The sequence below is a fragment of the Astatotilapia calliptera genome, chromosome 4 (genome assembly GCF_900246225.1).
Source record: "Astatotilapia calliptera chromosome 4, fAstCal1.2, whole genome shotgun sequence".
Taxonomy (NCBI): Eukaryota; Metazoa; Chordata; class Actinopteri; order Cichliformes; family Cichlidae; genus Astatotilapia; species Astatotilapia calliptera.
In genome coordinates this window covers 20,423,815-20,435,509 of record NC_039305.1, presented here as the reverse complement: position 1 = coordinate 20,435,509, position 11,695 = coordinate 20,423,815, and the positions used below count along the sequence as shown (strand labels likewise).

The following is an 11,695-nucleotide window of genomic DNA, read 5'->3' as shown; positions in this document are numbered from 1 at the left end:
AGGAAATTTCACGAGTGGATTTGTTCCACAGGTGACATCCAATGACCGTACACCTCTAAAGCTCACTGAGCTCCTGAAAGCGATGTATCCTTTAATAAATGTTTGTAGAAGCAGTCTGCATGTCTGGATGCTTGATTTTATACACCTGTGGCCACAGAAGTGATTGGAACACCTGAATTCAATGATTTGGATGGGTGACTGAATACCTTTGTCAGTATAGTGAATGTAAGGTATGGAATACCTCAAGCTAGATATTTTGTGTAATTTTCAGTCTTTATTAAGACCTTCCATTTGTATTAACAATGGCTCGGATTGTTAATACAAATGGAAGTCATCAGTGTTTCCTGATGACTAAACAATGCAGCTGAACCATCGATTGATAAATGAAATACTAAATAAGTAGTTGAAGGTTGTAAAAGGTTAATAAACAGGTATTAGATGTTGCTAAGTCACAAATGCATAGACTGAGTGTTAATAGTACTCCAGGTGAAGTGCAGGAGATATTGCAAGTAAACTGCTAAAGGTTTGTCAGTGGTCAGAAGAGTTTCAGACTTGATGCTTTGGTTGCATTAGTTCTGCCTCAGCTTTATTGTTCTTGTGTGAGCCCCTCAAGTGCTTCAGCAATAGAAATAAAACCTTGCAGGTAGTGCAAAATAAAGCTGCCGGTTCTTTATTGCAGTGCTTTTACAGAACTAATATCAATGAGATCTAAATTAAATATCCTAGAGACAAGATTACTGCATGTATTATATGGAATGAAACACAGTTCAGTCGACATAATCATTGAACACGATCTGCAGCAGAAAGGAGTTTTATATTGCCAAAGGTGAAAACAAGTGATATAAAGAAAACAGTAATTCACTGATATGGTGGAACTCAGTAGCGGTTCATATTACTACAACCAGAAAGCTAGAAAAAAGCACATTACATAAAAGTTATAGATTGATTTTCATGTCACTGAGTGGAAATAATAATTTGATTCCCAAGCAAAACATGATCTAGTATTGGTAGATAAATCGTTGTGGGCAAACACAGCGGTAAGACGTTTCTCGTAGTTGGTCACCAGGTTTGGAAAAATGGTGTTTTCTGGGACACACTCAGGATTCCTCTTCCACCAAACGTATTGGGTCAGGTTGATGGCAAAGAGGTCGATTTTCTGACCACAGCACTTTCTCCCAAGCCTTCTCTGAATTATTTAGATGTTCACTAGCAAAGCTAAGACGGGGCCGTATACGTGTCTTGTTGAGCAGGTAGACCTTGTGGCACAGCAAGATTTCAATTTAATAAAGCGTCGTGTTTTACTAGTGGTGTACTTTGGTCCAACTGCCTTCAGATCATTAACAAGCTCCACCTGTTTACTTTTTGGGCTGATCACTGTTGAGGCAAGATCTTGCATAGAGCCTGAATTCATTTTATATTTCTTCCATTTCTGAATAATGACACCAACAGTTGTCGCCTTCTCACCAAGCTTCATAGAGTATCAAATCCTTATTGAAGTCAATGACAAAAAGTCAGTTTATAACTTTTATGTAATTTTTTTCAGGATTTTCCACTCTGTGAAGCTACAATAAAAACGAAAGACTGGTCATTATTTTTCCATAATGGGAATGTTTCGCCATAGGAAGTTGTTTTTGAATATTAGGACCTAAAAACTGAAAATATTCCAGTTTTTATTGAACTCCAGAATTCAATAAAATTCATGGAAATTAGTTTGGGAAATACTAATTAGACAACAATCTCCCATGAAATTTTCCTGATTTGTCCTTTGTTTTCAAAACAACATGCACTCAGAAACGCGCATATAAAATCTTACCTCACTGTGAGTGGTTTGGATGTGGTCCACATACATAAACTGCGGCTGTGTAATGAAAAACATTCACGAACAAAGCAATAAAAGTATTTATTACATTTGTTTCCACAGAGAAATAACAAGATGTCAGTTATCTTTCTTCAATAAATACAGTACGAGACATATGCAGGGCAAACATACGACTCGTGCACATGGAAAGTAAGAGAAAATAACGCACAGAACATTAAGACATAAAATCTGGTGTGTAAATAGAAAAAAATCAAAAGATGGGGTAAAGACAAAGGTTTTGTAATGAATGTCTAGTTTCGATTCCATGAAAGGCACTCTCATTAGCACCTTTTTTATTCTCCCTCTCAAGCTAGAGCAGCGTTGCATCGCCTCAGCGGGGTAAAGAAGCCCGCTTTGCGGCAGCTACTAAACAAACAGACCTCTTTAAAAACCACACAATGAGGTTTCCAGTTCGGGGACATTAGAATAAATGAGAAGAGCTAACTGTGAAAACATAAGTCCATTAACAGAATTTAATACACGTCACTGTAACCAACAAAGTAAATAGTCGTTCCCTTTTTTTGGTATGTTTCAGTTCTGCCCTCTCCTGTTCGAGATGTGCCAGCCACCTTAGTTTTATGAGTATTCAGTGTTTCTGTTTTCAAACTCACGGGCACGGTAGAGCACAGTAAATGTCACAAAGTATTTTTAACATTCAAACGTGTCCTTCCCTGCAGGGTGTGCGGCTCCTCGTATGGTTGCCTTCCAGCTCATGATCAACATTAGCTCTGTCAGTTTTGAGGTATCAGAATCATCTTGTACACAAGTGTTAAGGATCCAGTCGATTTAGTAACTGCATCTGCGTTACGTTAAATATCGCAATTCTGCTTCACATTCACCAGAAAGTTTGATGGCTTGATCGGCGTCACATGGGTAGGACGGTGTTGTCGGCGGCCTCAAAGTTAGCTGGAGGCGCTGTGTCAGTCTGAACGACGGCTCTAGTGTTGGTGTAGAAACTCTGAGCAGAGGGGACGTCCAGGCTGGATGAGAGGATGTCGTACGGCAGCTCCACCGACTGACGGATGCTCTCTTCGTATGTTGGAGGAGGCTGTAGGAGATGGGGGAAAAAGATAGAAGAGATTTTACACTAAATATTACATGAACATCTATGAGCTGAACTGTCGGTCAGAATAGCTAATTGTTTAAAATTAGCAAGTAACTGAAGGGTCTGTGGAGTGTTCAGATCCACAGGTTAACTGCTCTGATTCAGATAAAGTTAGCAGCCAGCAGGTGGACCAAGATAAGCATTTAACAGAACTTAATGGAAAAATAAACTTAATCAGCTCTTCAGACTCAAAATGCTAATGTAACATAATCTCTGCAGAGTGAAAAAATAGGCTGCTGACATCTATTCATTATTTCTGCTTATCCAATTCAGGTTTGCGGGATGTGTGGGGTGGAGCTGGAGCCTATTTTAGCTGTGATTGGACAGATCATGAGTATGTCGTAGGGCTAATGGGAAATGACAGTTCAATGGTGACAGCATATTGCAGGGGTGTCGAACTCCAGATCTCGAGGGCCGGTGTCCTGCAAGCTTTAGATATCACCGTGGGTCAACAAGCCTGAATCAAATGATTAGTTCATTACCAGGCTTCTGGAGAACTTCAAGACATGTTGAAGAGGTAATTTAGCCATTTAAATCAGCTGTGGATGAAGGACACATCTAAAACCTGCAGGACACTCGAGGCCTGGAGTTCGACACCTGTGGCATATTGGGAGTCGTTGGGCAGCTTAGGGCAGCTCAGACTGCCCAGCTGCCTGCAGTCAGATGGCGGCAATGTCAGAAACATGTGGTACAACTAATCTGTGCCCTACTCTAGATTGTGCTGTCGTTGGTGTTCCACCGTGTTCTAGATACCTTCGAACTCAGATATCGGAACAAAAGCAAGTAAAAACAGGATTTGTTAGCTAAGTTAGCTAACTCTTGTATCACTGGCAATACAGCATAATACTTTGTTTGTTTGTTTTTTATTCTCTTTCCAAGTAAGAAATCCAAGTTGAAGGAACATTCTAGATTCAAATTCTGACTGGGAAGTCAGAAATTCAGATTTCCGACTTATTCAGGACTTCAGGAATTCATAATTTTGCTTTCGTCTTGATGCATGTTCAATCATCCAGGTAAGTAAATCTCCAAAAGTTGATTCTGTTCATCTGGACATAGCGTTTTGTGGGAGAAACGTTTCGTCACTCATCCAAGTGACTTCTTCAGTCTCGGCTGACTGCAGGTTTCCCCAAATCTTATAAACAGTACATTTGCATAATGACTGAAACCAGCCCATTGTTCCTTCACTGGGCTGGTTTCACACCATTATAACACACAGGGAGCTGAAATGGCCACTTTTGGTACTTTTCTTGCTGTATTTTTTTGATCGCACTTCTCTCACTCCTGGTTAACTCTGCTGTCACTCCTTCCCTATTCTGGCCCACTTGTCAACCACATAGTTGATAGTTTGGTCGACTGCTCAGAGAAAAGTTTGCAGTGGTTGAAAACCCTGCTTTGTCAGCTTTCTGTAGGCAAATACTTTCACAAACAAATACAACTGGAGTAGCATGAATTAAATACAACGCAGAGAGACTGACCACCATTTGCACTCACATTCACATCTATGTCCTAATAACCAGTTAACCTAATTTGTATGTCTTTGGACTGTGGATGGGGAAGCTGGAAAACCCAGAAGGGCACAGGGAGAACATGCAAACTCCATGGTCATTATAATATAGCATTAATCAAGTGGTAATATTATGTTTACAGCTGCTATCTTAATACAGATTTAAGGAAAGACATGGAATATCATTCAGTAATGAGATGCACGTGTATACATGTTACTGTCATACTGCTGCCTTTGTATGCAGTGATGAGACTTCTGAAGACTTTTGGGAAACATTTCCCAAGTTGCCAAAGGGCACTGTTCTCCATAGCTGTCTGAGAGCGCACAGTAATGCCACCGAGGTTGCAGACCACAAAATTCTTCAGGAAAATTAAAAGTCCTCGAACAATCCGGAAGGACTGAGTTAATCTGAGAGCATCCACAGGCCTGAAAGAACTGAAATCTGACCCTGTGGTGAAGCAGAACGTGTTTGTATTTACATTACCAATTAATCCATCCCCATCCTGGCTGTCTGGAACATGTTACTTTTTTCCCCCAAATATATTATCTTTCTCATCACATCTAGCAGATTCACGCTTCCTGACTGAGTCCTCTTATCTTTTAATTGCTTGGGGACCCTCAGGCGACAAGTGCAACCCCACAACCCTGCCCCCCGTTTGATACCCGCACCACACGCGCACGCATACCAGGCTGCAAAGTTTTACTGCCGTCCTGCCTCGGGCCACGCAGGGCAGGCGGGGAAATAAAGGGGTCCATCATCTGAACTCTTGCAAGATAGAGTTCAGATTGTGTAGAGGAATGTTTGTCAGTGACTAGTGATGGGATGACAGAAGAGTATTGTGTGTGAATGTGCTTTGGTGATGAGCAGTCATGCTAGGGGGTGTTTAATTAAAGAAACGGAGAGGAGGTCAAAGTAGAAAAAAACGGTGGAAGATGGGAGCACAAAGCTGCATTCTTGGGCACTGTTTGCACTCAGAACGCAGGCTTTAATTATGTTTGATGTTCCTTTTTCTCATTACCTTGTTTGCTCAAGCGTTGTGCGAACTAGAAGCTAAGCGAAAGATCAACACGGTAAAACCTCGAAACGCAGCTGCCAGCACAATTCGGCAGCAGGCATTAGATGAGCTGATACTGCATCCTGTTTACTGCGCTCTGAATGCAGTCTAAGGTCTTGTTACAACATTGTGTGCCAACATCTTTCTATTAACAATAATAAAGAGAGTCTCATTCTGTTATCTCCACCCACTGTGTCAATAGAAATGAGGGCTTTCAATAAAAAGCCGACTTTTTTTGGAGATTTAATGTTCTCCCACAATCCCATGCTTAACAAAACCACCTGAAGGGCTACATTTCCAAAGGCTTTACAACAATACTAAACTGTGTAATGCAGTTTTAGTCTCTAGTGTACCCCACCTCAGTCACAATGGGTCCATTGAGACCAAAACGGTCTGCGATCATCATGTGGATCTGCCTCTGGCGGTCCTTCTTTCGGACGCTCTCATAGGAGGGGAGCCTCGGCAGGGGGCCTTCCAGCACAGGCAGGCTGTAGCTGGAGGGCAGGCCGACGTAGAACAGCTGACCTGCCTGCTGAGACGTAAACAGACCACAGTGGGACAAGAAGCAGGTGTCTTTATGTTATTTGTGAAAAGTGGTCTGAAGTTTAGTGGGGGAAATAAGTGTTTGAGCCCTGCTAAATTTATAGATTTGCTCACTTAAAAAGAAATGAAAGAAAAGAAAAGAAATTAAATGAAATAGATTTTTAGGTTAGGTTCATTTTAATGGAGAAAGACAGAATACCAACCAAAAATCCAGACAAAAAACCCCAAACACATGACATAAAAGACATAAACTGATTTGCATGAGTGAAGTAGGCATTTGAACCAGCCAGAATTCTGTGTGGCCATGTGACATACAAATTACAATCAGTCAGTCAGTTGCAGACATTCACCATCTCAGCTCTTTACGTGTATAAAGCAAACCTGTCCACATAATCACTTTCTACCATTCTAACCTCTCCACCACCACGGGCATGACCAAAAAGTTGTCAGAGGACATTAGGAGGAGCCACAACACTGTCAGCAAGAAGCAAAATTTATAAAATGACTAACAATTACCCTCATTCTCATGAGAATTGTGATGGATCATCCCAAAACTATACCGGAGGAGGCAGGCAGTTGGGACCACAGTCACCAAGAGCACCATTGGTAACGCACTACACTAGTGGATTGAAATCTTGCTGCGCCCACACGGATCTGCACAAGAAGACACATGTACAGGCCCGTCCGAAGACACCTATAGGTTAAATAATTCAGAGAAGGCTGTGGTCAAATGACACCAAAAGGTCTTTGTCATCAACTTGACCTGCCATGTTTGGAGGAAGACAAATGCTGAGTATGACCCAGAAAACACCATCCCCAGAGTTAAGCAAGGAGGTGGGAACATTATGCTTTGGGGCTGTTTCTGCTAAGGGTGCAGGATGGCTTCAGCACATTGAGAGGCCAATGGATGTAAAATCTTAGACGAGAACCCAAAGGATGAGTTTAAAGAGCTTCTGTAAAGAGGAGTGGGCAAAAACCAACTACAAAAAACGTTTTGCTGCTGTGCTTTTGCCAACAAAGGTTATTCGACCAAGTACTACGTCATGTTTTGCTTGTGGATCAAATATTTATCTCACTCAGTGACATGCAAATCAGTTTATTATTTTTATGTAATGTGTTAAATACTGGATTTCTGATGGATATTCTGTATATAATATATGTATATTATATATATATTATAATATACAATGTTATATAGAAATCAGAGACTGCACATTTCTTTGTAAGTGTGAAAACTTACAAATTCAGCAGGTATCAAATAATTATTTCCCCCATCATATACCCCAGATGGGTATTATTCCCAGATACCCACGTTAAAGGATAAATCTCATCAGAAACATTCACTTCAGAGACGAGGACTTTCCGGCCTATGTGTATTATAGAGTGTGTGCATGTGAATGAAGGCCCTGCCTTAACCATTAGCATACACAGAGGGGAAGAGAGGTGCTTTGTTTGGCTTAATAGCAGATGATGGGCTCTCTCACCTGAGTGCTGCTGTCATCAGTGATCTGTGTCTGCTCGAGAAAAGGAGATGGCACCAGCGTCTGCCTGCTGCTGTAGTACTGAGAGGGAGCACCCTGTAAAACAAACAGTAATGAATTCAAGAAGTTGCGGGACAGGAAAAAAAAAACCCTTAGTTATTAATTAAACACGGGACTGGAATTTCACCTTTAGAGTTTAACTAGGTGAAGCATTTTTCTGGTTCTTGTTGCTGAGAACCACTAACTTCAGCCCAATTGACCAATTTTCATGCCTTGTTTAGTCACTTTGGTGCACCGGCTGGTTCAGCAGTACCATAAATTATCTAATCAATAAGACGACCACCCTCAGATTTCCGTGCCTCCTCCTCCTATAAAACAAGACCCGTCAGTGTCTCACTGTATGAGGTGCAGAAATCCTGAAAAAAGGCCGTTAGTAAAACGAGGTAATTGCCTCACGTCTAAATGAGTCTCCTTTGTGTGGAGAACAATGTGATGTCCTACTGTGTCATCAAGGTCCCTAGGCAACAAACCACACCGTGTGGTCTTTTCAGCGTCCCTCTATTGCCCGTGTAGCCCCGGCGGGTACCTGTTAAGGAGCACACTCCAATACACATTATGGCCTTTTTATGTCATTTGAGCCGCCTTTACCACAAAGTCAATTTGTTGCCTGACTGAGATTTAGATCCAGCATGAGGACAAGAGATATGAGCTAAACAGCAGTTGCTGCGAATACTATAGAGATTCTTCTCACACAGAAGCAACAAAGGCAGCTCAGATTGCACTAACACGGGGTCACATCAACATATCATCAGTTTATCAGATTTATTATTTTCCCAGGCCTTTTTAAACGATGACATCACTCACCATCAAAGTGACGCGATCTGTCGACCTTTGCCATAACCCTCATTACGTTTCACAGACACACAGAGATGGCACCAAGAAAAGGTGATGTCAAAGGTCATTTTCCCCTCACTGGTTTGTACTTTTGAGAGGGAGGATAAAAAAAAAGAAAGAAACGTCACCACGTCGAAGAGAAAAGGAAAAAAAAAGGAGAGGAGCTTTTGTCGCCTGCCATTGAATCAGCCAGCGTGAAGAAAAAAGCACAACCGTGTAAAATCAGTGTCGAAGTCGGGGGAGGACCCCAGCAGCAGTGTGCTTTTTTTCTCCTCCGCCGCAGCCTAAAGGAGCTCCCATTGTCCCTCTTGTCTCCCCCCCACCTCCAACACCCACCGTGGGGTCGGTCCACTATTCATGGAGCAAACTGAAGCAGGGAAAGGTATGTGACTATGAAGTCGAAGACATGAAACACAATGAAAGAGCGCCTGTGTGTGTGTGTTGCTCAATCTTCACTTTCTCTCGCTTGTGGTCAAAAGAGTGAAAGCCTCTTTTTCACCACAATTAATCGCAGGAATTGTAACGACACTCATCACTCTCTAATCTGTCACGTGCAGTTCACTGTACGTGACCTGTGGGTAAATAGAAACCATCATGTGCTTCTCTTATCAGCAACACGGTACAGCTGTAAGCAGAGGTCAGCATGGCCACTTTGTACAAGTGAAACAGTCTGTTAGTTCCTTAAACTCAGGCACAACAGAGCCTCTCCATTAAAGACACAGCTGAACAGACAGCTTCCTGTCAGTTGAAGGAGGGAGGCATGAGTTGTGTCTCTGCAATCTAAAGATAACACTCAAACCTCACCCCTGGGGACTAATGGAGGGGAGAGACGGGTCAGGAAAAGGAAACAGACGACTAATAAACAGTATAATTCTTTGGGAGTATTTGCATTTCCTCTTTAGTTTATCCTGCACCAGCACCTGCAGCACTGAGGATAGTCAAGTGTTTCTCTTTAGTGAGCAAACAGTTATGTTATTTTGTAGGTATGATTTTTAACACACAAGCTAAAAACAGACCCAAGGACTTGGGTTGATTTGCTTCACCCTGCCAATGCTGGGACAGAAAAAAAATAAATTTGATTTGCAGTGATTTAATTAGGCCACTATGGTGCTGAAGTAGCATCAGTGCTAATTCTGTCCAATTCTATTGGAGAGATAGTGCAGCACTCAAGAGATATTTCTGGCAGCGCGCTATTTCCACCGGAGCAAATTCACTGACTGACACTGATCATATCAAGTTTATTGTAGGCCATGTTTGTGCCGCTATGCAAATTCAATCTGACACGCCTTAATGTCTGCGTGCCGGCCTGTCTTTGAGTGTAATCTCAACAGTTTGTGCTGAGAAACTGAACATACAGATCACCTTACAAAGAAAACCCCCCACAAAACTCAGCATCAGGGCGTTTTTTTTGTCCCCCCTCACCCTCACCCCCACCCACACACACATACACTCTCTGCCATGTGGTTTGTTTTTCCTTACCATATCTGCATGTGGCCCCTGATAGGAAAACAGTCTGCAGCACTGAGGATCCTTGCGGTAGATGATGGACAGCAGCACCACGATAACCACGAAGAACACCAGAGAGGAAACTGCTTGAAGCCGGAGAGAATGAGAAGTCACTTAATCACACTGAGTCAGACACTGTGCATTTTCTTTCCACTCACTTTGCACATTTGAAGCCTGTGATGAGTTTTTTTTAAATAAAAATGTGCTTATTCACTGTTTTTAAATGTCAGTCCATCTCTACAGTCAGAGTTTCTCTGGTGTGTTTAAAATGACAAACTCAAGTGTCTAAGCTTGTTTTTAATGGGCTTGGTAAACATAAGAGCCAAAGCTGAGACATTAAAAGCCTGTATATATATATAGCTATCTGCATGTGTGGCTAGATTAAATCCAAATGCTGTATCCAAATGTCTCCCTCTAAAGAAACGATTTTTACTCGAATTACATCCTTAAAGCTTTACTTACAGGACGCAGCGACCACTGTGAGTTGATCAGATGTCAGCTGGAAGGAGGGGATGGTTGGAGTTGCAGTTGTGGACATTTCTCCTTCGTGAACTGTTAATCTTCCCTTTACAAATCCTCCTGAACTCTTCGGCCTCAGCGCCGGGGCTCTCATCTTACAGATCAGAAAAGGAAACTGTCCTCCTGTCGCTCGTCTTCATCGTGCGCTCAGTCCCGGACAGGCTGGCAGTCCACATGCGCTCTGCAAAGTGGGGATCTCAAACTCTCTCCACTCGGTCAAACACGCCACACAGCGTTTAAGAGCCCGTGACGGCGCACTGACGCCCTCCCCGAAGCGCGCGTGACGTCGCTGTGGCTTGGAGCCGGACAGCAGCATTGGTTTTGTTTATGGTCTGACTGACACTGACTGGAAGCAGCAGCAGCGCACGGGCACACAGACTCATTACTTAGGCTAATAGGCATTTTTAAGCTGGACCCCTCTCTATGTGCGGAGGACACCAGGCCACGGACACGGAAAACAGCAGCGTCTGTGCTGCTGAATAAATATTACAGCAGGTTGCTATTGCTGCTTCCTCCGCTGTTTAACTAATGGCATCCAGACCAGTATAAGATAGTTAACACCCCGGATTCCTGAGCTGGAGTCCCGTTACCCTGGCAACCGCGGGTGTCCCATCCTTAGAGGCTTTCTACACAAACAAAGACCCAAAATGTACCATTAGTATTCATAGATGGAAACTATGAAAACATGCGCCCCCGCCCTTTTTCTCCTTTTTTACTAGATAAACTTCATAAAGTATGTCACCCCAGATACTTTCATTATTTTATATCTTAAAGGTGGAGAGAGGCACTGACATCCCGTAGACAGGATAAAACAGATCTCTTAATATGCACTTCACATATCTGGCTGTGGCCCAAGCTTGCTGAATTGAATCAGTATATTATACTTTGCCCTCGAGACAGCGAGGAGAAATTAGTTTTGCATACTGGCCATCCTTACAGGGAGAGGGAAGTAACTAAAACTTGGAAAAGCCAAACTCCAGCAAGCTTTTTAAGTAATAAGTATTCATTCGAGTCAGCGTATTTTACACAGTAATAAATACATAAATAACAAATCCGTAAACATACAGTTTAGTGTATCATTTTATAATGAAGTAATTTTCTGAATTCGTTTTCTTAACTGATATTTTGTGGCATTTTGTTGTTGTTGTTGTTGTTGTTGTTTGTTTGTTTGTCTGTTGTTGTTGTTGTGTGTTTTTCTTGGGGGGGGGGGGGTGTTATACCACGTATTGA

At 42.3% G+C, this 11,695-nt stretch overlaps 1 protein-coding gene across 3 annotated transcripts; it reads right to left on the bottom strand.

Moving 5' to 3' along the window:
• Nucleotides 1-1,921: 1,921 nt before the first annotated feature.
• Nucleotides 1,922-10,997, bottom strand: LOC113021022 (uncharacterized). 3 transcript variants are annotated; one of them, XM_026165405.1, is made up of 5 exons: nucleotides 10,409-10,997; nucleotides 9,920-10,032; nucleotides 7,550-7,642; nucleotides 5,881-6,054; nucleotides 1,922-2,906 (listed from the first exon to the last, which is right to left on the bottom strand). In XM_026165405.1, exons 1-5 carry the CDS (start codon nucleotides 10,557-10,559, stop codon nucleotides 2,724-2,726), a joined length of 714 nt encoding a protein of 237 aa, XP_026021190.1. In that variant the 5' UTR covers nucleotides 10,560-10,997; the 3' UTR covers nucleotides 1,922-2,723. The 3 variants fall into 3 exon arrangements, with proteins under 3 accessions (XP_026021190.1, XP_026021192.1, XP_026021191.1); XM_026165407.1 differs by having other exon boundaries at nucleotides 5,881-6,051; XM_026165406.1 differs by having other exon boundaries at nucleotides 9,920-10,029; nucleotides 10,409-10,996.
• Nucleotides 10,998-11,695: the final 698 nt, after the last annotated feature.